The sequence below is a fragment of the Oncorhynchus mykiss genome, unplaced genomic scaffold (assembly GCF_057628025.1).
Source record: "Oncorhynchus mykiss isolate SJ-2025 unplaced genomic scaffold, ASM5762802v1 scaffold101, whole genome shotgun sequence".
Classification (NCBI taxonomy): Eukaryota; Metazoa; Chordata; class Actinopteri; order Salmoniformes; family Salmonidae; genus Oncorhynchus; species Oncorhynchus mykiss.
In genome coordinates, this window is record NW_028322100.1 from 1,223,727 (window position 1) to 1,250,477 (window position 26,751).

Genomic DNA, 26,751 nt, shown 5'->3' on the forward strand with positions numbered 1-26,751 from the left:
GTTAACAGTACAGTACTACAGGGACACAGGAACTACAAGGCTTTTATTCTCTGTTTCACAGTACAGTACTACAGGGACACAGGTACTACAAGGCTTTTATTCTCTGTTTCTCAGTACAGTACTACAGGGACATAGGTACTACAAGGCTTTTATTCTCTGTTTCTCAGTACAGTACTACAGGGACATAGGTACTACAAGGCTTTTATTCTCTGTTTCTCAGTACAGTACTACAGGGACACAGGTACTACAAGGCTTTTATTCTCTGTTTCTCAGTACAGTACTACAGGGACATAGGTACTACAAGGCTTTTATTCTCTGTGTCTCAGTACAGTACTACAGGGACACAGGTACTGCAAGGCTTTTATTCTCTGTTTCTCAGTACAGTACTACAGGGACACAGGTACTACAAGGCTTTTATTCTCTGTGTCTCTTGGGTTAACAGTACAGTACTACAAGGCATTTATTCTCTGTGTCTCTTGGGTTAACAGTACAGTACTACAAGGCTTTTATTCTCTGTTTCTCTTGGGTTAACAGTACAGTACTACAAGGCTTTTATTCTCTGTGTCTCTTGGGTTAACAGTACAGTACTACAAGGCTTTTATTATCTGTGTCTCTTGGGTTAACAGTACAGTACTACAAGGCATTTATTCTCTGTGTCTCTTGGGTTAACAGTACAGTACTACTTCAGGGAGAAACGATGCACCTTCAGAGGGATCATTGTGACAGGTCTTTCTGAGCATGTTGCAGAAATGCTCCCGTGTCTGTCCCTGTCAACAACCTGTGAATGACCTGTAGGGAGATCCCGTGCTACACCACGTGGAAGGGTGTCTCGTCTGATGCTTGTCCGTCCAGACGGCAGAATGTCATGTTGGCGTACCCCACCTTGCACAATGTCATATGCATGATTACCATGCCTTGGTTATTTGTAAATGTATGCATACTGAAGCTACACACTTAAAGTATGGAAACCCTCCCACCTGTGTTTTTAGAATGAAGGACGACCTGCTGTACACAACATTAGTGCAGTGACTGGCCAGTCACCTGAACCCAGCGTGGGCCTCGATACTAGTGGGGTCTTGGAACACAATGAGGGGTGGTGGTTACTGGTGGATAGTTAGTCTCTGTTCTCCCTATGTCCTGCTGATCTACGGATCATTACATCACCAACTATCTTTAGGTAGTCCTCATTACTCCTGAGAATGCAGTGCATGCTGGGAGAACATACCAAGTTGACAATAACTCCTGTCAAGGTGTCTCTCAAATGTTTTATTTATTCAATCTTTTATTTCACTTTTTATTAAACCTTTTTATTTAACCTTTTTATTTAACTAGGCAAGTCAGTTAAGAACAAATTCTTCACGACAAGAAATGATGTGAAAGTCAATGATGTGAACAGATGTACAGTAAAGATGTATAGCAAGGCATTGCGAGTGTAGTGAGGCCGTTCTGCTGGTCTGGTGTTTACATGTGGAGGACGTCGTAAACTGACTTGACCTTCTTAATAGGCTGCTGAGGGGAGAAAGAAGGTGCTATTGGGTTGGACGGAAAGCATTTGAGAGGCGATTCTGCAGATTTGGTTTTTAGCTCCTCGTTCTGACATGGAATGTTGTCCGATGTCCTCGCGGTGCTGACAGCACAGTGTTGCCAGCAACATTCTCCGGGGTTTCAGAAAACATCCAGGCCGCACTACTTCATCCTTGAAATCATAGGGGGATATGAAATTACCATCTTGAAATAAAGTAAATTACACAGCACTGGTTCAAAAATAGATTTACCGCCCCCCCCCCTTTCAAACGCTCTCTGCTTTAACTGACGAGCGTCTGTGTCATCATTCCCTATTCCCTATATAGTGCACTACTTTAGACCAGAGCCCTGTGCTACCCTATTCCCTGTATAGTGCACTACTTTAGACCAGAGCCCTGTGCTACCCTATTCCCTATATAGTGCACTACTTTAGACCAGAGCCCTGTGCTACCCTATTCCCTATATAGTGCACTACTTTAGACCAGGGCCCTGGGCTACCCTATTCCCTATATAGTGCACTACTTTAGACCAGAGCCCTGTGCTACCCTATTCCCTGTATAGTGCACTACTTTAGACCAGAGCCCTGTGCTACCCTATTCCCTATATAGTGCACTACTTTAGACCAGAGCCCTGTGCTACCCTATTCCCTGTATAGTGCACTACTTTAGACCAGAGCCCTGTGCTACCCTATTCCCTATATAGTGCACTACTTTAGACCAGAGCCCTGTGCTACCCTATTCCCTATATAGTGCACTACTTTAGACCAGGGCCCTGGGCTACCCTATTCCCTATATAGTGCACTACTTTAGACCAGAGCCCTGTGCTACCCTATTCCCTATATAGTGCACTACTTTAGACCAGAGCCCTGTGCTACCCTATTCCCTATATAGTGCACTACTTTAGACCAGAGCCCTGTGCTACCCTATTCCCTATATAGTGCACTACTTTAGACCAGAGCCCTGTGCTACCCTATTCCCTATATAGTGCACTACTTTAGACCAGAGCCCTGTGCTACCCTATTCCCTATATAGTGCACTACTTTAGACCAGAGCCCTGTGCTACCCTATTCCCTATATAGTGCACTACTTTAGACAAGAGCCCTGTGCTACCCTATTCCCTATATAGTGCACTACTTTAGACCAGAGCCCTGTGCTACCCTATTCCCTATATAGTGCACTACTTTTAGACCAGAGCCCTGTGCTACCCTATTCCCTATATATAGTGCACTACTTTTGACCAGGGCTACATAAGCAGTGCACTATGTAGTGAATAGGGAGCCATTTGGGACGGGCTCTGGTGAGAGAACAGAATGTGACTAACGGGTGCCGTTTCGTCACATTCAACATGTCATTACTGGGTAGCAAAAGTTAACAGGTAGGATTTTGAATAATAGTAGTAATATTATGCGATTTAGCAGAGACTTTTATCCACAGAGACTTAGTCATGCTTACATCATGTTTTAACGTAAGGGGTGGTCCCGGGAATCGAACCCAGTTATCCTGGCGTTGCGAAAGAGCCATGCTCTACCAGCTGAGCTACAGAGGACCACGTGTTCCTGGAAGAAGGCAGTGTGGTCAAAACGTGGCCCTCTGTCTTCTTAAACGTCATTTAAAATCACTAAGGGCTTATGGTCCTGGAGGCCTGTTATTAGGGTGGCAGGTCTATAGGTTACAGCTTTCTGATTGGCTCCAGGGGTGCTGTACTATGACTGACCCTGTAAAACAACACCTATTGTACTACTATGACTGACCCTGTAAAACAACACCTATCATACTACTATGACTGACCCTGTAAAACAACACCTATTGTACTACTATGGCTGACCCTGTAAAACAACACCTATCGTACTACTATGACTGACCCTGTAAAACAACACCTATCATACTACTATGACTGACCCTGTGAAGCAACACATTACACTGCACCTATTGTACTACTATGACTGACCCTGTAAAACAACACCTATCATACTACTATGACTGACCCTGTAGAACAACACCTATCATACTACAATGACTGACCCTGTAAACAACACATTGCACTGCACCTATTGTACTACTATGACTGACCCTGTAAAACAACACCTATCATACTACTATGACTGACCCTGTAAAACAACACCTATCATACCACTATGGCTGACCCTGTAAAACAACACCTATCATACTACTATGACTGACCCTGTAGAACAACACCTATCATACTACTATGACTGACCCTGTAAAACAACACCTATCATACTACTATGACTGACCCTGTAGAACAACACCTATCATACTACTATGACTGACCCTGTAAAACAACACCTATCATACTACTATGACTGACCCTGTAAAACAACACCTATCATACTACTATGACTGACCCTGTAAAACAACACCTATCATACTACTATGACTGACCCTGTAAAACAACACCTATCATACTACTATGACTGACCCTGTAGAACAACACCTATCGTACTACTATGACTGACCCTGTAAAACAACACCTATCATACTACTATGACTGACCCTGTAGAACAACACCTATAATACTACTATGACTGACCCTGTAAAACAACACCTATCATACTACTATGACTGACCCTGTAGAACAACACCTATCGTACTACTATGACTGACCCTGTAAAACAACACCTATCATACTACTATGACTGACCCTGTAAAACAACACCTATCGTACTACTATGACTGACCCTGTAGAACAACACCTATCATACTACTATGACTGACCCTGTAAAACAACACCTATCATACTACTATGACTGACCCTGTAAAACAACACCTATCGTACTACTATGACTGACCCTGTAGAACAACACCTATCATACTACTATGACTGACCCTGTAAAACAACACCTATCATACTACTATGACTGACCCTGTAAAACAACACATTACACTGCACCTATCCAGTGTATGTGGCAATAAAACATTAAATATATTTTAAAGACAACAGTGTAAAGTGTACAGTATTTAAACAGAAAGACAACAGTGTAAAGTGTACAGTATTTAAACAGAAAGACAACAGTGTAAAGTGTACAGTATTTAAACAGAAAGACAACAGTGTAAAGTGTACAGTATTTAAACAGAAAGACAACAGTGTAAAGTGTACAGTATTTAAACAGAAAGACAACAGTGTAAAGTGTACAGTATTTAAACAGAAAGACAATAGTGTAAAGTGTACAGTATTTAAACAGAAAGACAACAGTGTAAAGTGTACAGTATTTAAACAGAAAGACAATAGTGTAAAGTGTACAGTATTTAAACAGAAAGACAACAGTGTAAAGTGTACAGTATTAATTTTCCCTAGAAACAGAATGGACATGGAAGCCTTTTGACTACATTGCTATCATTTATTGGACAGTAGGATTTTCACGTTTTAAAGCTACTGTACTGTATCTCAGTAATATACCAGATATCTAATGTACTGTCACTCAGTAGTATACAAGATATCTACTGTACTGTCACTCAGTAGTATCCCAGATATCTACTGTACTGTCACTCAGTAGTATACCAGATATCTACTGTAATGTCACTCAGTAGTATACCAGATATCTACTGTACTGTCACTCAGTAGTATCCCAGATATCTACTGTACTGTCACTCAGTAGTATACCAGATATCTACTGTACTGTCACTCAGTAGCATCCCAGATATCTACTGTACTGTCACTCAGTAGTATCCCAGATATCTACTGTACTGTCACTCAGTAGTATACCAGATATCTACTGTACTGTCACTCAGTAGCATCCCAGATATCTACTGTACTGTCACTCAGTAGTATCCCAGATATCTACTGTACTGTCACTCAGTAGTATACCAGATATCTACTGTACTGTCACTCAGTAGTATCCCAGCTATCTACTGTACTGTCACTCAGTAGTATCCCAGATATCTACTGTACTGTCACTCAGTAGTATCCCAGATATCTATTGTACTGTCACTCAGTAGTATACCAGATATCTACTGTACTGTCACTCAGTAGCATCCCAGATATCTACTGTACTGTCACTCAGTAGTATACCAGATATCTACTGTACTGTGTCACTCAGTAGTATACCGGATGGGATATCTTTCATTCTTTCTTTCATTCTTTCTTTCATTCTTTCTTTCTTTCATTCTTTCTTTCATTAAGTCTTTCTGTGGGTGGAAGCCTATTCACTGATAATTCTTAACTTGTATGGTGGTGAGTTGACTGTATTTTTCAGAGACATCTGTACCTTGTGGGTAGGAAGCTAAGGGCCTGTACCCTGTGAGTAGGAAGCAAAGGGCTTTCATTCACAAACCTTATTGCAAAATAATGGGTGCAGCAACAAACATCGTTCTTGTGCACAAACTGTTGTCCTCGTGTCTTCCTCTTTCAACAGTTGTTTTCTGATAAACATCTCAGTCAGAAGACATTGACTTTTAAAAAAAACCTAAAACACATTTTGTGCATTTTGGATATTTTGATCTTCAACCATTGCACAATATGCTGATTTCTTCATGGGAACTCAACTGTTGAAGAGGAAATGTTGAAACGAAAATAAAAACAATTTGTGTTAGAGGAAGCGCTGAGCTAATTTCCGTGGCAACGCCGGCTGTGACATTGGACCAATGTCCTGTGGAGTCCCACTTCTCTGTGACCCTGACCTCTGTGATGAAAGACAATCTGATGCAGCATGTGAAGCAGCCCTTCACAGTCTACACCACCGTTCAAAAGTCTTGGGGTCACTTAGAAATGTCCTTGTTTTTGAAAGAAAAGCACATTTTTCTAATGGATGAAAGGCCTGTTACTCTGCTTCACATGCTGCATCAATAACATCAAATTGATCAGAAATACAGTGTGAACATTGACAACATTAACAATGACTATTGTATAATTATTTTAAATGGAATATCTACATAGGCGTACAGAGGCCCATTATCAGCAACCATCACTCCTGTGTTTCAATGGCACGTTGTGTTAGCTAATTTCCTCTTTATAATTTTAAAAGGATAATTGATCATTAGAAAACCCTTTTGAAATTATGTTAGCACTGCTGGAAACTGTTTTAAAGAAGCAATAAAACTGGGCCTTTAGACTAGTTGAGTATCTGGAGCATCAGCATTTGTGGGTTCGATTACAGGCTCAAAATGGCCAGAAACACAAAGAACTTTTCTTCTAAAACTCGTCAATCTGTTCTTGTTCTGAGAAATGAAGGCTATTCCATGTGAGAAATTGCCAAGAAACTGAAGATCTCGTACAACGCTGTGTACCACTCCCTTCACAGATTGTGTACTACTCCCTGGCAGAACGCCAGCATCATTCTGTTAGTTGGTCTCATCAGAAAGGCCTGTTACTCTGTTAGTTCACCTCATCAGAAAGGCCTGTTACTCTGTTAGTTGGTCTCATCAGAAAGGCCTGTTACTCCGTTAGTTGGTCTCATTTGAAAGGCCTGTTACTCTGTTAGTTGGTCTCATCAGAAAGGCCTGTTACTCTGTTAGTTGGTCTCATCAGAAAGGCCTGTTACTCTGTTAGTTCACCTCATCAGAAAGGCCTGTTACTGTTAGTTGGTCTCATCTGAAAGGCCTGTTACTCTGTTAGTTGGCATCATCAGAAAGGCCTGTTACTCTGTTAGTTCACCTCATCAGAAAGGCCTGTTACTCTCTTAGTTGGTCTAATCAGAAAGGCCTGTTACTCTGTTAGTTGGCATCATCAGAAAGGCCTGTTACTCTGTTAGTTGGTCTCATCAGAAAGGCCTGTTACTCTGTTAGTTGGTCTCATCAGAAAGGCCTGTTACTCTGTTAGTTGGTCTCATTTGAAAGGCCTGTTACTCTGTTAGTTGGTCTCATCAGAAAGGCCTGTTACTCCGTTAGTTGGTCTCATTTGAAAGGCCTGTTACTCTGTTAGTTGGCCTCATCAGAAAGGCCTGTTACTCTGTTAGTTGGCCTCATCAGAAAGGCCTGTTACTCTGTTAGTTGGCCTCATCAGAAAGGCCTGTTACTCTGTTAGTTGACCTCATCAGAAAGGCCTGTTACTCTGTTAGTTGGCCTCATCAGAAAGGCCTGTTACTCTGTTAGTTGACCTCATCAGGGGACCAACTTACTTTTCTTTATCCCGAATGGCAGTCAAATTAAACCCTGATATACATGGATATTTACACAGATACAATATATAAAATAGACAAGATAGTAAGATGAGAGAACACATGATCATGTATTTTATTACCGAAACATAGGACACACCTAGCTTTTCTAGTCCTGTCTGTCAGACTGTCACTGTCTGTTCCTCTCTCATTGTCAGACTAAGTGAATGTCCTCCATGGAAATCCTCAATGTCCATGAACTTCTGATCCTCTAGCTAGCATTATGTTCCGGAGAGAGAGAGAGAGAGACCCCCTCACACCTCCCGTGCTGTGAATAAGGAGGTCTCTGCAGGCCTCCTCTCTGTATCCTTCCTCTTATTAACCGGCGGAGGCCACCACACCAGGCTCCTGACAGATGTATCCTGAAGATGCTGCACGCTCCTTCCTGTTTCTGTCTGTCTGTCTGTCTGTCTCTGTCTCTGTGTCTGTCTGTCTCTTTCTGTCTCTTTCTGTCTCTGTCTTTCTCTCTCTTTCTCTGTCTGTCTGTCTGTCTCCCTTTCACTATCTGTCTGTCTCTCTCTTTCACTATCTGTCTGTCTGTCTCTCTTTCACTGTCTGTCTTTCTGTCTCTCTTTCTCTGTCTGTTTGTCTGTCTCTCATTTAGAACCCTTTTGTCTGCATGAAGGAGCTTCTAGAGCAAAGTTGGGACACTGGTGGAATTTAAATAGGCTGGTCCCCCACTTTGAAAGGGACCAATGCTGGCTGTCAGGTGGGTGGAAGGGAGCGAGCTCTGGTGGAAGGGAGGGGGGGGGGGGGGGGGGGGGCTGGTGTTGAGGGAGGGAAGCCCTCCACAGTTCTCCTTTTCTATGGTCTGAGAGTGTTTCAGTGTTCCATGGCCTTCAGACCATGTTGGCATGGCATGCTGGCTGGCTGGTTGGCTGGCACCGATGTTTAAATGGGAGTACTTCTGAATGTGGTCTGCCATGACTGTAATTAGTGCCCTGTCTGTATTCTACATGAGCACTTCTTTAGCTTTAGGTGGGAAGGCTGCTGGGGGCCACAAGGGAAAGAGCCTCAGCAACTGATTCAGAAGTAGGCAAAAATCCGCTTAACTTCTGGAGAAAATATAATTCAGTATCAACATAATAAATCATTTAGATAGGAAGCCATAAATGTGTGTCTCTCTCTCTCTCTCTCTCTCTCTCATATATATATATATATATATATATATATATATATATCTATCTATTTATGTCTCTCTATCTCGCCATCTCTTCCTGTCTATATCTCTTTCTCAGGAAATGTCAATGAAAGGAGACTCAAAGGAATGAATGAAACTGTTTCGCCATGCCGTTGCTTACACGGTCACATGGTCTTAATCAAATTGAGAATCATGTTAGAATGCTTGCTTTATCACTGCAGTGTTTTATTGCCTTTCATGTAATGGTCTATACCATATACCCTGGTCTATACCCTGGTCTATACCCTATACCCTGGTCTATACCCTGGTATATACCCTGGTCTATACCCTGGTATATACCCTGGTCTATACCCTGGTATATACCCTATACCCTGGTCTATACCCTATATCCTGGTCTATACCCTGATCTATACCCTGATCTATACCCTATACCATGATCTATACCCTATACCCTGGTCTATACCCTATACGCTGGTCTATACCCTATACCCTGGTCTATACCCTGGTCTATACCCTGGTCTATACCCTATACCCTGGTCTATACCCTATACGCTGGTCTATACCCTGGTCTATACCCTATACCCTGGTCTATACCCTATACCCTGGTCTATACCCTGATCTATACCCTATACCATGGCCTATACCCTGGTCTATACCCTATACCCTGGTCTATACCCTATACCCTGGTCTATACCCTATACGCTGGTCTATACCCTGGTCTATACCCTGGTCTATACCCTGTACCCTGGTCTATACCCTGTACCCTGGTCTATACCCTGTACCCTGGTCTATACCCTGGCCTACACCCTGGCCTGTACCTTGGTCTATACCCAATACCCTGGTCTATACACTGACCCCTGGTCTATTACCCTGGCCTATACCCTATACCCTGGTCTATACCCTATACCCTGGTCTATACCCTGATATATACCCTAGACCCTGGCCTGTATCCCGATCTATACCCTGGTCTATACCCTTTACCCTGGTCTATACCCTGGCCTATACCCTATATCCTAGACCCTGGCCTATACCTCGGCCTATACCCTATGCGCTGACCTGTACCCTGGTTTATACCCTAGACCCTGGCCTATACCCTGATCTATACCCTAGACCGTGACATATACCCTGATCTATACCTTAGACCCTGGCCTATACCCTGGTTAATACCCTGGTCTATACCAAATACCCTGGCCTATACCCTGGTCAATACCTTGGTCTATACCGTAGACCCTGGCCTATACCCTGATCTATACCTTAGACCCTGGCCTATACCCTGGTCAATACCCTGGTCTATGCCATATACCCTGGCCTATACCCTGGTCAATACCCTGGTCTATACCGTAGACCCTGGCCTATACCCTGATCTATACCCTAGACCCTGGTCTATACCCTATACCCTGGCCTATACCCCGGCCTATACCCAATACGCTGGCCTGTACCCTGGTCTATACCCTATACCCTGGTCTATACACTGGCCCCTGGTCTATTACCCTGGCCTATACCCTATACCCTGGTCTATACCCTGATATATACCCTAGACCCTGGCCTGTATCCCGATCTATACCCTGGTCTATACCCTTTACCCTGGTCTATACCCTTGCCTATACCCTATATCCTAGACCCTGGCCTATACCTCGACCTATACCCTATGCGCTGACTTGTACCCTGATCTATACCCTAGACCGTGGCCTATACCCTGATCTATACCTTAGACCCTGGCCTATACCCTGGTCAAACCCTGGTCTATACCATATACCCTGGCCTATACCCTGGTCAATACCCTGGTCTATACCGTAGACCCTGGCCTATACCCTGATCTATACCTTAGACCCTGGCCTATACCCTGGTCAATACCCTGGTCTATACCATATACCCTGGCCTATACCCTGGTCAATACCCTGGTCTATACCGTAGACCCTGGCCTGTTAAGATTAAGATTCATACTGTTACAGTATCTAGAGTTTACAAAATGGTACAATAGAGATAAATAATTATACACAACAAAGAATGACATCTGCCCACATGATCAAATTGATGTTGGGGTACTGTGTAGAGGCTGATCTGTCCTTCAGGGTTGGGCAGTGGCAACCCACTTACAATTATGGACCCTAGACCCTGGTCTATACCCTATACCCTGGCCTATACCCCGGCCTATACCCAATACGCTGGCCTGTACCCCTATATCCTGGTCTATACCCTGATCTATACCCTATACCATGATCTATACCCTATACCCTGGTCTATACCCTATACCCTGGTCTATACCCTATACGCTGGTCTATACCCTGGTCTATACCCTATACCCTGGTCTATACCCTATACGCTGGTCTATACCCTGGTCTATACCCTATACCCTGGTCTATACCCTGTACCCTGGTCTATACCCTGGCCTACACCCTGGCCTGTACCTTGGTCTATACCCAATACCCTGGTCTATACACTGGCCCCTGGCCTATACCCTGGTCAATACCCTGGTCTATACCGTAGACCCTGGCCTATACCCTGGTCTATTACCCTGGCCTATACCCTATACCCTGGTCTATACCCTGGTCTATACCATATACCCTGGTCTATACCGTAGACCCTGGCCTATACCCTGATCTATACCTTAGACCCTGGCCTATACCCTGGTCAATACACTGGTCTATACCATATACCCTGGCCTATACCCTGGTCAATACCCTGATCTATACCCTAGACCCTGGTCTATACCCTATACCCTGGCCTATACCCCGACCTATACCCATACGCTGGCCTGTACCCTGATCTATACCCTAGACCCTGGTCTATACCCTGGTATATACCCTGGCCTATATCCTAGACCCTGGTCTATACCCTGGTCTATACCCTATACCCTGGTCTATACCCTTTACCCCAGCCTATACCCTGATCTATACCCTAGACCTTGGCCTGTACCCTGATCTATACCCTAGACCCTGGCCTATACCCTGGTCAATGCCCTGGTCTATACCATATACCCTGGCCTATACCCTGGTCAATACCCTGGTCTATACTGTAGACCAAATCAAATCAAATTTATTTATATAGCCCTTCGTACATCAGCTGATATCTCAAAGTGCTGTACAGAAACCCAGCCTAAAACCCCAAACAGCAAGCAATGCAGGTGTAGAAGCACGGTGGCTAGGAAAAACTCCCTAGAAAGGCCAAAACCTAGGAAGAAACCTAGAGAGGAACCAGGCTATGTGGGGTGGCCAGTCCTCTTCTGGCTGTGCCGGGTGGAGATTATAACAGAACATGGCCAAGATGTTCAAATGTTCATAAATGACCAGCATGGTCGAATAATAATAAGGCAGAACAGTTTAAACTGGAGCAGCAGCACGGTCAGGTGGACTGGGGACAGCAAGGAGTCATCATGTCAGGTATTCCTGGGGCATGGTCCTAGGGCTCAGGTCCTCCGAGAGAGAGAAAGAAAGAGAGAATTAGAGAGAGCATATGTGGGATGGCCAGTCCTCTTCTGGCTGTGCCGGGTGGAGATTATAACAGAACATGGCCAAGATGTTCAAATGTTCATAAATGACCAGCATGGTCGAATAATATTAAGGCAGAACAGTTGAAACTGGAGCAGCAGCACAGCCAGGTGGACTGGGGACAGCAAGGAGTCATCATGTCAGGTAGTCCTGGGGCATGGTCCTAGGGCTCAGGTCCTCCGAGAGAGAGAAGGAGAGAATTAGAGAACGCACACCTAGATTCACACAGGACACCGAATAGGACAGGAGAAGTACTCCAGATATAACAAACTGACCCTAGCCCCCCGACACATAAACTACTGCAGCATAAATACTGGAGGCTGAGACAGGAGGGGTCAGGAGACACTGTGGCCCCATCCGAGGACACCCCCGGACAGGGCCAAACAGGAAGGATATAACCCCACCCATTTTGCCAAAGCACAGCCCCCACACCACTAGAGGGATATCTTCAACCACCAACTTAACATCCTGAAACAAGGCTGAGCATAGCCCACAAAGACCTCCGCCGCGGCACAACCCAAGGGGGGGGGGGGGGGGGCAACCCAGACAGGATGACCACATCAGTGAATCAACCCACTCAGGTGACGCACCCCCTCCAGGGACGGCATGAGAGAGCCCCAGTAAGCCAGTTACTCAGCCCCTGTAATATGGTTAGAGGCAGAGAATCCCAGTGGAAAGAGGGGAACCGGCCAGGCAGAGACAGCAAGGGCGGTTCGTTGCTCCAGAGCCTTCCCGTTCACCTTCCCACTCCTGGGCCAGACTACACTCAATCATATGACCCACTGAAGAGATGAGTCTTCAGTAGAGACGTAAAGGTTGAGACCGAGTTTGCGTCTCTGACATGGGTAGGCAGACCGTTCCATAAAAATGGAGCTCTATAGGAGAAAGCCCTGCCTCCAACTGTTTGCTTAGAAATTCTAGGGACAATTAGGAGGCCTGCGTCTTGTGACCGTAGCGTACGTGTAGGTATGTACGGCAGGACCAAATCAGAGAGATAGGTAGGAGCAAGCCCATGTAATGTTTTGTAGGTTAGCAGTAAAACCTTGAAATCAGCCCTTGCTTTGACAGGAAGCCAGTGTAGAGAGGCTAGCACTGGAGTAATATGATCAAATTTTTTGGTTCTAGTCAGGATTCTAGCAGCCGTATTTAGCACTAACTGAAGTTTATTTAGTGCTTTATCCGGGTAGCTGGAAAGTAGAGCATTGCAGTAGTCTAACCTAGAAGTGACAAAAGCATGGATACATTTTTCTGCATAATTTTTGGACAGAAAGTTTCTGATTTTTGCAATGTTACATAGATGGAAAAAAGCTGTCCTTGAAATGGTCTTGATATGTTCTCCAAAAGAGAGATCAGGGTCCAGAGTAACGCCGAGGTCCTTCACAGTTTTATTTGAGACGACTGTACAACCATTAAGATTAATTGTCAGATTCAACAGAAGATCTCTTTGTTTCTTGGGACCTAGAACAAGCATCTCTGTTTTGTCCGAGTTTAAAGACCCTGGCCTATACCCTGATCTATACCCTATACCCTGGCCTATACCCTGATCTATACCCTATACCCTGGCCTATACCCTGGTCTATACCCTATACACTGGCCTATACCCTATACCCTGGTCTATACCCTGGCCTATACCCTATGCCCTAGTCTATACCCTATGCCCTGGTCTATACCCTGGTCTATACCCTATACCCTGGTCTATACCCTGGTCTATACCCTATACCCTGGTCTATACCCTATACCCTATACATTGGTATATACCCTGGCCTACACCCTGGCCTGTACCTTGGTCTATACCCAATACCCTGGTCAATACCCTATACCCTGGCCCCTGGTCCTACACCCTGGCCTGTACCCTGGTCTATACCCTATACCCTGGTCTATACACTATACCCTGGCCTCTTCCCTGGCCTGTACAGGACAATAACATCATTGTGTTGGACACAGGAGATCTGATGATCGGATTCCCTTGAAGTCACAGTGGTTACACAGTTTTCTTGATATCCTATGTGCAACCATGGCCAACGTGTGTGTGTGTTTGTTTGTTTCTCTGAGGTTTAATGTAATGGCATGCTCCATTGGACTCATAGGGCTCATAGGACTCATAGGACTCCATAGGGCTTCATAGGACTCATAGGGCTCCATAGGGCTCATAGGGCTCATAGGACTTATAGGACTCATAGGGCTTCATAGGGCTCATAGGGCTTCATAGGGCTCATAGGACTCTAGTCAAAAGTAGTGTACTAGGGATTAGGGTGCCATTTGGTCTGCTTCCTGTCTGCTCCTGGCACTGTGTTTCCTGTCTGCTCCTGGCACTGTGTTTCCTGTCTGCTCCTGGCGCTGTGTTTCCTGTCTGCTCCTGGCGCTGTGTTTCCTGTCTGCTCCTGGCGCTGTGTTTCCTGTCCTAGCTCTGTCCCCAGTGGCACCATATTCCCTTCATAGTGTAATGGCACCCCTGCCGGCCCCACCAGCCACCTGGCAGTCAGATGTACTGGCCCTCAAGGGAACAGACAGGCAGGACGGTTCTCTCACTTCTACCCTACACAAAGAGGACAGAAAGAAGTAGATAACCAACGCTGTTGGACTGGGGCGATAAGCACACTAGCTGATACCAGAGCCATGTAAAGGGCATTCGAGTGTTGGACTGTGTAAGCTCTAAGGGGTGGTTCCCTCTGACTGTAGGTGGAAGGAGCTTGGGACCCAGAGGGAAGGGATTTTTTGGGTGGGAATGCAATTCACAAGTAGGAACATGGCAGAAAACAAGTCACAGGGGATGGAGTCTCTGACCAGCGTGGAGTCTCTGACCAGCGTGGAGTCTCTGACCAGCGTGGAGCCTCTGACCAGCGTGGAGTCTCTGACCAGCGTGGAGTCTCTGACCAGCGCGGAGTCTCTGACCAGCGTGGAGTCTCTGACCAGCGTGGAGTCTCTGACCAGCGTGGAGTCTCTGACCAGCGCGGAGTCTCTGACCAGCGCGGAGTCTCTGACCAGCGCGGAGTCTCTGACCAGCGCGGAGCCTCTGACCAGCGCGGAGCCTCTGACCAGCGCGGAGCCTCTGACCAGCGTGGAGCCTCTGACCAGCGTGGAGTCTCTGACCAGCGTGGAGTCTCTGACCAGCGTGGAGTCTCTGACCAGCGTGGAGTCTCTTACCACCTTTCACCTACTAAGACATACGCAATCATTTTTAGCTTCAGATGTCTAACTTTTTCAAGAAAAGTTAGACATTGTCAGGAGAGGTCGCCCGACGCCGACGCTACAAAGCCTGCCACAGGTGGGAAAGGGGTTCGTTCGCCACTTTCAAAGTTCCAACTATGAGCACTATCAATGGCTCACAGGCTCAGAGAAGCACTGCAAACTGTACTGCTGGGAATGCTTATTATTACAATTGAGCGAGAGAGGCGCAGGTTCAGTCAAATCTACGATGACACAGAGCGCATCCCAAGTTCACCCAGCGCACGCAGAGGCCCAGCACAAGGAGACCCTCGCACATACTACCAACAACTCCACAGCAATATTCTGGACAACATTCTTTGCCAGATACGAAACAGGTTTCAAGACCACGAAAAATGTATGTTTCTCTCCCTCCTGGACCCCCAGCACTTTCAGACCTACCGGAAAAAATTCCCACAAACAGCCTTCTGCAGCTTAACAGAGAGTCACGGAACACTGTTCGACCTATCCAAGCTAAAAACAGAACTGACTGTAATGTATGCTATGACTGATTTTGAAGGGAAAAGTCCCTCTGATCTCCTTGATTTCCTTAAGCAGAAAAATGTGAATGAGGACATGGGGCAACTTTACACATTGGCATGTGTGACAGTGACTATCCCCGTGTCCACGGCTTCTGTCGAGCGCTCATTCTCGGCCATAAAGCGAATCAAAACATATTCCAGAAATGCTACTGGACAGACTCGGCTTTCAGCATTAGCCTCCATGTCGATAGAAAAGGACTTATTGGTGGAACTAAAACGCACAGATGGACTGTACAACAGAGTCATTGAAGTCTTCTTGAGGAAAGAAAGGAGGATGGATTTTGTGTTAAATGTATTAAATGTCTATGTATGTTTCGCATTTTATTTCGTTAATATTAAATAGCCTATATATTAACAAAAATAAAATGGCAAATAGCCTATGTTGCAAATGATTTGTTTTCTTTCTTTTATTTTCAGTGAATAGTTGTGTGTCTTTATCATCACGGTGAAACTGCTTTGTGTGCGACGCGACGCCTGGTTAAACTGCGTTTCTGTCTAAATGTATAGTGTCTAGAGCCGTGGCATCATAATGAGGGTAATAAGAGGTGGATTAATTCGGGTGGGACTGTGTAGGACCTCACTGAAGGCCCCAGGCCCCAGGCCCACGGCACTGCTATTTAGTCATGTAACCAAGGCAACTGTTTGGAACATTCCGCGTGTGTCTCGAATGGCAGCCTATTCCGTTTAGATGAAAGGGCTCTGGTCAAGATTAGTCACTATGAAGGGAGTTTGGTTCCATTTAGGACGTCGCCTCTGTTTCAGATCATGTCTACCTGAAAGCTTTGCTTTGATTTGACTGTACCTAAGGCTACTGTGGTGTAGGGCTGGGTGGTATAACCGTATTTGACTATATACTGGTATTTATGAACGGACTGGTTTGGGTTTTTACTTTACCTTCCATAACGGTGTTTGAATGTTTGGTTTGTTAAATGTGATACGCCGTTGTGTAACGTCCATTTTTATAGTTTACTCGGCTACTTGAGTCATCCCTCTCTCTCTCTCTGTCTCTCTGTCTCTCTGTCTCTCTCTCTCTCTCTCTCTCTCTCTCTCTCTCAATTCAATTCAATTCAATTCAAGGGCTTTATTGGCATGGGAAACATGTGTTAACATTGCCAAAGCAAGTGAGGTAGATAATATACAAAAGTGAAATAAACAATAAAAATGAACAGTAAACATTACACATACAGAAGTTTCAAAACACGCCCCTTTCCACACAGACTAAGCCCCGCCCCCTGTCACTCAAGGAGCGCATTTGTTGTTGCTTGACCACGAGACACTTTCGTTCAGTCTGCATGGTCAGTGCAGCACATGCAACAATGTTGATGACAACGATGTTGTTTCCACTTTGATCTTAATATAAATCCACAAGCGTTCTATGATTACAATATTAGTTTGTGTTTCTTACATCTGCAAACAGCTAGTTTGTATTTTCTTAGCAAGTTATGCTAAATCGTTTTAGCCACTAATGCTAATCGCTAGTTAGCTGGCTAGCTAACAGTATCTTATAAATCAAAGAGGGATATATGAAGCATGAATATGTTGGCTATATGAATAAAGATTTAATGAAGCCAAAGATTATAGGGTCCCCTAGGAAACACTGAACATCACTTTGGTTCCTACCCTGTCACAATAACTCGTCCATGGCATTTTCATTCGTTGTCATGTCAAACAAAACTATTCAAAGTGCCCACTATGATTTATATTCTAACTAGAGGTCGACCGATTTATGATTTTTTAATACCGATTTATTGGAGGACCAAAAAAAGCTGATACCGATTAATCGGACAATTTTATTTATTTATTTATTAAAAAGAAAATAGTTTTTTTTTTTTTTTACATATATATTTGTAATAATGACAATTACAACAATACTGAATTAAAACTTTTATTTTAACTAAATATAATATATAACATGAGTCTTCAATTTTCCCAGTTAAGAAGCTTTAGATTGTAGTTATTATAGGACTATTTCTCTCTGTACCATTTGTATTTCATAAACCTTTGACTATTGGATGTTCTTATAGGCACTATAGTATTGCCAGCCTGATCTCGGGAGTTGATAGGCTTGAAGTCATAAACAGCGCTGTGGTGCAAGCATTGTGAAGTGCTGCTGGCAAACGCAGGAAAGTGCTGTTTGAATGAATGCTTACGAGCCTGCTGCTGCCTACCACCACTCAGACTGCTCTATCGAATCATAGACTTAATTATAATATAATAAACACACAGAAACACGAGACTTTGGTCATTAATAAGCCACCTCGACATTGTCTATTTTTCTAGCAAGTTTGATCTGAAAAGGACATATATTTCTGAAGTCTCTCTCTGGATGCCCCAGGGTGGAAGTGGAATGGGGAAAGGGGGATATCTAGTCAGTTGTTCAACTGAATGTATTCAACTGAAATGTGTCTTCTGCATTTAACCCTCTGAATCAGAGAGGTGAAGGGGTCTGCCTTAATCAACATCCACGTCTTCACTGCCCAGGGAACAGTGGGTTAACTGCCTTGCTCAGGGGAACAGTGGGTTAACTGCCTTGTTCAGGGGAACAGTGGGTTAACTGCCTTGTTCAGGGGAACAGTGGGTTAACTGCCTTGTTCAGGGGAACAGTGGGTTAACGGCCTTGCTCAGGGGAACAGTGGGTTAACTGCCTTGCTCAAGGGAACAGTGGGTTAACTGCCTTGCTCAGGGGAACAGTGGGTTAACTGCCTTGCTCAGGGGAACAGTGGGTTAACTGCCTTGCTCAGGGGAACAGTGGGTTAACTGCCTTGTTCAGGGGAACAGTGGGTTAACTGCCTTGCTCAGGGGAACAGTGGGTTAACTGCCTTGCTCAAGGGAACAGTGGGTTAACTGCCTTGCTCAGGGGAACAGTGGGTTAACTGCCTTGCTCAGGGGAACAGTGGGGTAACTGCCTTGCTCAGGGGAACAGTGGGGTAACTGCCTTGCTCAGGGGAACAGTGGGGTAACTGCCTTGCTCAGGGGAACAGTGGGTTAACTGCCTTGCTCAGGGGAACAGTGGGTTAACTGCCTTGCTCAGGGGAACAGTGGGTTAACTGCCTTGCTCAGGGGAACAGTGGGTTAACTGCCTTGCTCAGGGGAACAGTGGGTTAACTGCCTTGCTCAGGGGAACAGTGGGTTAACTGCCTTGCTCAGGGGAACAGTGGGTTAACTGCCTTGCTCAGGGGAACAGTGGGTTAACTGCCTTGCTCAGGGGAACAGTGGGTTAACTGCCTTGCTCAGGGGAACAGTGGGTTAACTACATTGTTCAGGGGAACAGTGGGTTAACTGCCTTGCTCAGGGGAACAGTGGGTTAACTGCCTTGCTCAGGGGAACAGTGGGTTAACTGCCTTGTTCAGGGGAACAGTGGGTTAACTGTCTTGTTCAGGGGCAGAACGATCGCTTTTTACTTTGTCAGCTCGGAGATTCGATCCAGTAATCTTTCGGTTACTGGCCCAACGCTCTACCTACTAGGCTACCTGCCGCCCCTCGGATTGTGTGTGTGTGTCCTGGTCTGTCTTTGTGTGTGTGTGTGTGTGTGTTTAGGGGGATGGAGTGTCTGCCGTTGGTCTCAGGCCAGCTGTGGCGGGTCGGGGTCGGCCCCTGCTTGCTGGTCTGTGTGGAGCAGAGCGGTGGGGAGGCTCATCTTTTGTTTAATCTGCTTCACTGCAAAGCCCTGTGTCTGTGTACCAAATACCACCCTATTCCCTATGTAGTGCACTACTTTAGACCAGAGCCCTATAGAACCCTATTCCCTATGTAGTGCACTACTGTTGACCAGGGCCCTATAGAACCCTATTCCCTATATAGTGCACTACTGTTGACCAGGGCCCTATAGAACCCTATTCCCTATATAGTGCACTACTGTTGACCAGGGCCCTATAGAACCCTATTCCCTATGTAGTGCACTACTGTTGACCAGGGCCCATTGTGCTCTGGGTGCCGTTTGAGATGGGTTTATTCAGAGAGGTGCTGCAGATGGATGCCTGCTCAGATTGTTGTTGAAGGCTGTAGCAGAAGGGCTCAGCATCAGATGAGGCTATAGTTAACATTGAAACACACCTAAACTCAGGATTGATGTAAAGCCTGTTGAAATGTTGAGCGGTACAGATCTAGAATCAGGGTTTACTGCTTGGTATGTTCTGAGAGAGCTGCTGGAAGTACTGTAGAAACATCATCAAGAAAAGCAATGGGAGAAATTGTCTCATTGTTATATTTCACTATTCATACGTTTCCTCTTTCAATCAGCAGGCTACAATTTGAACGTGGTGGTGTTGGAATCAACACAGATTTGTGAAACCTCTATAGTGTGCATGCAAGTGTGCCTCAGTGTGGCCTCATAGTGTGACTGAGTCCCCACTGCTGTTCCTCTGTTTGACTTCCTGTGTCTGAGTCAAAGTCCTCTCCTCTGTTCCTCTGTTCCTCTGTTTGACTTCCTGTGTCTGAGTCAAAGTCCTCTCCTCTGTTCCTCTGTTTGACTTCCTGTGTCTTGAGTCAAAGTCCTCTTCTCTGTTCCTCTGTTCCTCTGTTTGACTTCCTGTGTCTGAGTCAAGTCCTCTCCTCTGTTCCTCTGTTTGACTTCCTGTGTCCACTCTCCTCTTGTCGTCCCCAGCTGCTTGTGGAGTATGGGTACAACTGCCAGCGCAGCGCCACAACCCGTCTCTGTCTCAGGCTCCATATCCTCTGTAGCAGCGCCCCAGCATCCTCCTCCGCGTGAGAGTCTCCATGGAAACGGGGCGGTGAACAGCAGGCAGTCTCTCAGCATGAGCTCTTCCCAGACAGTGAAGATCCACAGCGGCAAGGCCAAGTCTATCATCACCAACAAGGTGGCGCCTGTCGTCATCACGTAAGTCTCATCACGCCTCCAATCATTCAAGTCACGTAACCACCATCCAAGGGATGTTACCATGAGAATCCCTGAGGCTTTGATCACTAAGGTGTGAATGGATGGGGGGGATGGGGAAGTGTGTGGGGACGGGGGATGGGACGAGGGTAGTTGAGTTGTGTGTGTGTGTGTGCTGTTATCTAATTTGTCTTGTCTTGGGTTCAGAAGATAAGGTCATTTACCTTATCTGACTAATGAAATGTTGGGTCGGTCTCCAGTGGAAACCTCAGTACCACTGAGAGGGATTGAATGCTTAGTTTCACCATGTTGCAGATGACGGCTACGTTATCGTCTGTATTCCAGATATAATTGCAGACAGGAATTTCAGATCCACGATGACCTCTTCAGAACAAACTACAAAGTGGGCCGGATATCAGACTCAATGCCTGAACACTACTTGGTACAGGTAGGAAGAAAACACACCATGTTGTTACCCCTTGTTGCTTCACATTGATGTTGTTAACCCCTTGTTACTTCACATTGATGTTGTTGTTACTTCACATTGATGTTGTTACTTCACATTGATGTTGTTACCCCTTGTTACTTCACATTGATGTTGTTAACCCCTTGTTACTTTACATTGATGTTGTTAACCCCTTGTTACTTTACATTGATGTTGTTGTTACTTCACATTGATGTTATTGTTACTTCACATTGATGTTGTTGTTACCCCTTGTTACTTCACATTGATGATGTTACCCCTTGTTACTTCACATTGATGTTGTTAACCCCTTGTTACTTTACATTGATGTTGTTGTTACTTCACATTGATGTTATTGTTACTTCACATTGATGTTGTTGTTACCCCTTGTTACTTCACATTGATGTTGTTGTTACTTCACATTGATGTTGTTGTTACTTCACATTGATGTTGTTGTTACTTCACATTGATGTTGTTGTTACCCCTTGTTACTTCACATTGATGATGTTACCCCTTGTTACTTCACATTGATGTTGTTGTTACCCCTTGTTACTTCACATTGATGTTGTTACCCCTTGTTACTTCACATTGATGTTGTTGTTACTTCACATTGATGTTGTTGTTACTTCACATTGATGTTGTTACCCCTTGTTACTTCACATTGATGTTGTTGTTACTTCACATTGATGTTGTTGTTACTTCACATTGATGTTGTTGTTACTTCACATTGATGTTGTTGTTACCCCTTGTTACTTCACATTGATGATGTTACCCCTTGTTACTTCACATTGATGTTGTTGTTACCCCTTGTTACTTCACATTGTTGTTGTTACCCCTTGTTACTTCACATTGATGTTGTTACCCCTTGTTACTTCACATTGATGTTGTTGTTACTTCACATTGATGTTGTTGTTACCCCTTGTTACTTCACATTGATGATGTTACCCCTTGTTACTTCACATTGATGTTGTTGTTACCCCTTGTTACTTCACATTGATGTTGTTACCCCTTGTTACTTCACATTGATGTTGTTGTTACTTCACATTGATGTTGTTGTTACTTCACATTGATGTTGTTGTTACTTCACATTGATGTTGTTGTTACTTCACATTGATGTTGTTGTTACCCCTTGTTACTTCACATTGATGATGTTACCCCTTGTTACTTCACATTGATGTTGTTGTTACCCCTTGTTACTTCACATTGTTGTTGTTACCCCTTGTTACTTCACATTGATGTTGTTACCCCTTGTTACTTCACATTGATGTTGTTGTTACTTCACATTGATGTTGTTGTTACCCCTTGTTACTTCACATTGATGTTGTTGTTACCCCTTGTTACTTCACATTGATGTTGTTGTTACCCCTTGTTACTTCACATTGATGTTGTTGTTACTTCACATTGATGTTGTTACCCCTTGTTACTTCACATTGATGTTGTTGTTACCCCTTGTTACTTCACATTGATGTTGTTGTTACTTCACATTGATGTTGTTACCCCTTGTTACTTCACATTGATGTTGTTGTTACCCCTTGTTACTTCACATTGATGTTGTTGTTACTTCACATTGATGTTGTTGTTACCCCTTGTTACTTCACATTGTTGTTGTTACCCCTTGTTACTTCACATTGATGTTGTTGTTACCCCTTGTTACTTCACATTGATGTTATTGTTACTTCACATTGATGTTGTTGTTACCCCTTGTTACTTCACATTGATGTTGTTGTTACTTCACATTGATGTTGTTGTTACTTCACATTGATGTTGTTGTTACCCCTTGTTACTTCACATTGATGTTGTTGTTACCCCTTGTTACTTCACATTGTTGTTGTTACCCCTTGTTACTTCACATTGATGTTGTTACCCCTTGTTACTTCACATTGATGTTGTTGTTACTTCACATTGATGTTGTTACCCCTTGTTACTTCACATTGATGTTGTTGTTACCCCTTGTTACTTCACATTGATGTTATTGTTACTTCACATTGATGTTGTTGTTACCCCTTGTTACTTCACATTGATGTTGTTGTTACTTCACATTGATGTTGTTGTTACTTCACATTGATGTTGTTGTTACCCCTTGTTACTTCACATTGATGTTGTTACTTCACATTGTTGTTGTTACCCCTTGTTACTTCACATTGATGTTGTTGTTACTTCACATTGATGTTGTTGTTACTTCACATTGATGTTGTTGTTACTTCACATTGATGTTGTTGTTACCCCTTGTTACTTCACATTGATGTTGTTGTTACTTCACATTGATGTTGTTGTTACTTCACATTGATGTTGTTGTTACTTCACATTGATGTTGTTGTTACTTCACATTGTTGTTGTTACCCCTTGTTACTTCACATTGATGTTGTTACCCCTTGTTACTTCACATTGATGTTGTTGTTACTTCACATTGATGTTGTTACCCCTTGTTACTTCACATTGATGTTGTTGTTACCCCTTGTTACTTCACATTGATGTTATTGTTACTTCACATTGATGTTGTTGTTACCCCTTGTTACTTCACATTGATGTTGTTACCTCTTGTTACTTCACATTGATGTTGTTGTTACTTCACATTGATGTTGTTGTTACTTCACATTGATGTTGTTGTTACTTCACATTGATGTTGTTACTTCAAATTGTTGTTGTTACCCCTTGTTACTTCACATTGATGTTGTTACCCCTTGTTACTTCACATTGATGTTGTTGTTACCCCTTGTTACTTCACATTGATGTTGTTGTTACTTCACATTGTTGTTGTTGTTACCCCTTGTTACTTCACATTGATGTTGTTACCCCTTGTTACTTCACATTGATGTTGTTACCCCTTGTTACTTCACATTGATGATGTTACCCCTTGTTACTTCACATTGATGTTATTGTTACCCCTTGTTACTTCACATTGATGATGTTACCCCTTGTTACTTCACATTGATGTTGTTGTTACCCCTTGTTACTTCACATTGATGATGTTACCCCTTGTTACTTCACATTGATGTTGTTACCTCTTGTTACTTCACATTGATGTTGTTGTTACCCCTTGTTACTTCACATTGATGATGTTACCCCTTGTTACTTCACATTGATGTTGTTACCTCTTGTTACTTCACATTGATGTTGTTGTTACTTCACATTGATGTTGTTACCTCTTGTTACTTCACATTGATGTTGTTGTTACCCCTTGTTACTTCACATTGATGTTGTTACTACACATTGTTGTTGTTACCCCTTGTTACTTCACATTGATGTTGTTACCTCTTGTTACTTCACATTGATGTTGTTGTTACTTCACATTGTTGTTGTTGTTACCCCTTGTTACTTCACATTGATGTTGTTACCTCTTGTTACTTCACATTGATGTTGTTGTTACCCCTTGTTACTTCACATTGATGTTGTTACCTCTTGTTACTTCACATTGATGTTGTTGTTACCCCTTGTTACTTCACATTGATGTTGTTACCCCTTGTTACTTCACATTGATGTTGTTACCTCTTGTTACTTCACATTGATGTTGTTGTTACCCCTTGTTACTTCACATTGATGTTGTTACCCCTTGTTACTTCACATTGATGATGTTACCCCTTGTTACTTCACATTGATGTTGTTACCCCTTGTTACTTCACATTGATGCTGTTACCCCTTGTTACTTCACATTGATGTTGTTGTTACTTCACATTGATGTTGTTACCCCTTGTTACTTCACATTGATGTTGTTACTTCACATTGTTGTTGTTACCCCTTGTTACTTCACATTGATGTTGTTACTTCACATTGATGTTGTTACCCCTTGTTACTTCACATTGATGTTGTTGTTACTTCACATTGATGTTGTTGTTACTTCACATTGATGTTGTTGTTACTTCACATTGATGTTGTTGTTACCCCTTGTTACTTCACATTGATGTTGTTGTTACCTCTTGTTACTTCACATTGATGTTGTTGTTACTTCACATTGATGTTGTTGTTACTTCACATTGATGTTGTTGTTACCCCTTGTTACTTCACATTGATGTTGTTGTTACCTCTTGTTACTTCACATTGATGTTGTTGTTACCCCTTGTTACTTCACATTGATGTTGTTACCCCTTGTTACTTCACATTGATGTTGTTACTTCACATTGTTGTTGTTACCCTTTGTTACTTCACATTGTTGTTGTTACCTCTTGTTACTTCACATTGTTGTTGTTGTTACCCCTTGTTACTTCACATTGATGTTGTTACCTCTTGTTACTTCACATTGTTGTTGTTACCCCTTGTTACTTCACATTGTTGTTGTTACCCCTTGTTACTTCACATTGTTGTTGTTACCCCTTGTTACTTCACATTGATGTTGTTACCCCTTGTTACTTCACATTGATGTTGTTGTTACCCCTTGTTACTTCACATTGATGTTGTTGTTACTTCACATTGATGTTGTTGTTACTTCACATTGATGTTGTTACCCCTTGTTACTTGCGTGGCCATTGGTCCTTCTGATCCACCTATCACCTGTCACAGAGCTGTTCAGGCATGCCCAGACCCTTATTGTTACCGGGGAGGTTGTTTACTCACATAGATCACTACGGTTTCACCTGACCGCTTTAAACAAGGATGGACATCTGATAATGAATGACGAGGCTACAGAGATCAGTGTGAAACGAACAACACTAACGGTTTTCCACAAAAGTGGAAGCGGAGGCCCCCTTCAACATACTATTGTTGCTAATCGCTAATGTTGCTCATTTCACACTGATGCTATAAAGACCACCTTGAATAAATGTGTTATGAAGTCCTGGTAGGTATTTATTTACTTATAGGGGACAATGCACATTAGTCAACATCTATATTACAATAATGTAACATCCATGTAAATGGGGTTAGCCGTCAGGTATGTAGTCCCTGGGCAGGTATGTAGTCCCTGGGCAGGTATGTAGGTCCTGGGCAGGTATGTAGTTCCTGGGCAGGTATGTAGGTCCTGGGCAGGTATGTAGTCCCTGGGCAGGTATGTAATCCCTGGGCAGGTATGTAGTCCCTGGGCAGGTATGTAGTCCCTGGGCAGGTATGTAGTCCCTGGGCAGGTATGTAGGTCCTGGGCAGGTATGTAGTTCCTGGGCAGCTATGTAGTCCCTAGGCAGGTATGTAGGTCCCTGGGCAGGTATCTAGTCCCTGGGCAGGTATGTAGTCCCTGGGCAGGTATGTAGTCCCTGGGCAGGTATGTAAGTCCCTGGGCAGGTATGTAAGTCCCTGGGCAGGTATGTAAGTCCCTGGGCAGGTATGTAAGTCCCTGGGCAGGTATGTAGTCCCTGGGCAGGTATGTAAGTCCCTGGGCAGGTATGTAGTCCCTGGGCAGGTATGTAGTCCCTGGGCAGGTATGTAAGTCCCTGGGCAGGTATGTAAGTCCCTGGGCAGGTATGTAAGTCCCTGGGCAGGTATGTAGTCCCTGGGCAGGTATGTAAGTCCCTGGGCA

The 26,751-nt window shown here is 43.9% G+C and overlaps 1 protein-coding gene across 2 annotated transcripts in view; it reads left to right on the top strand.

Moving 5' to 3' along the window:
• The window catches only part of LOC110518596 (paladin), a 155,060-nt gene that overhangs the window by 16,431 nt on the left and 111,878 nt on the right, over positions 1-26,751 (top strand). For both annotated transcript variants that reach the window (XM_090228785.1, XM_090228784.1), the window contains exons 2-3: positions 20,615-20,848; positions 21,191-21,293. In XM_090228785.1, coding sequence (XP_090084911.1) covers positions 20,628-20,848; positions 21,191-21,293 — 324 coding nt within the window. In that variant the 5' untranslated portion in view covers positions 20,615-20,627. The remainder of the gene's footprint in view (positions 1-20,614; positions 20,849-21,190; positions 21,294-26,751) is intronic.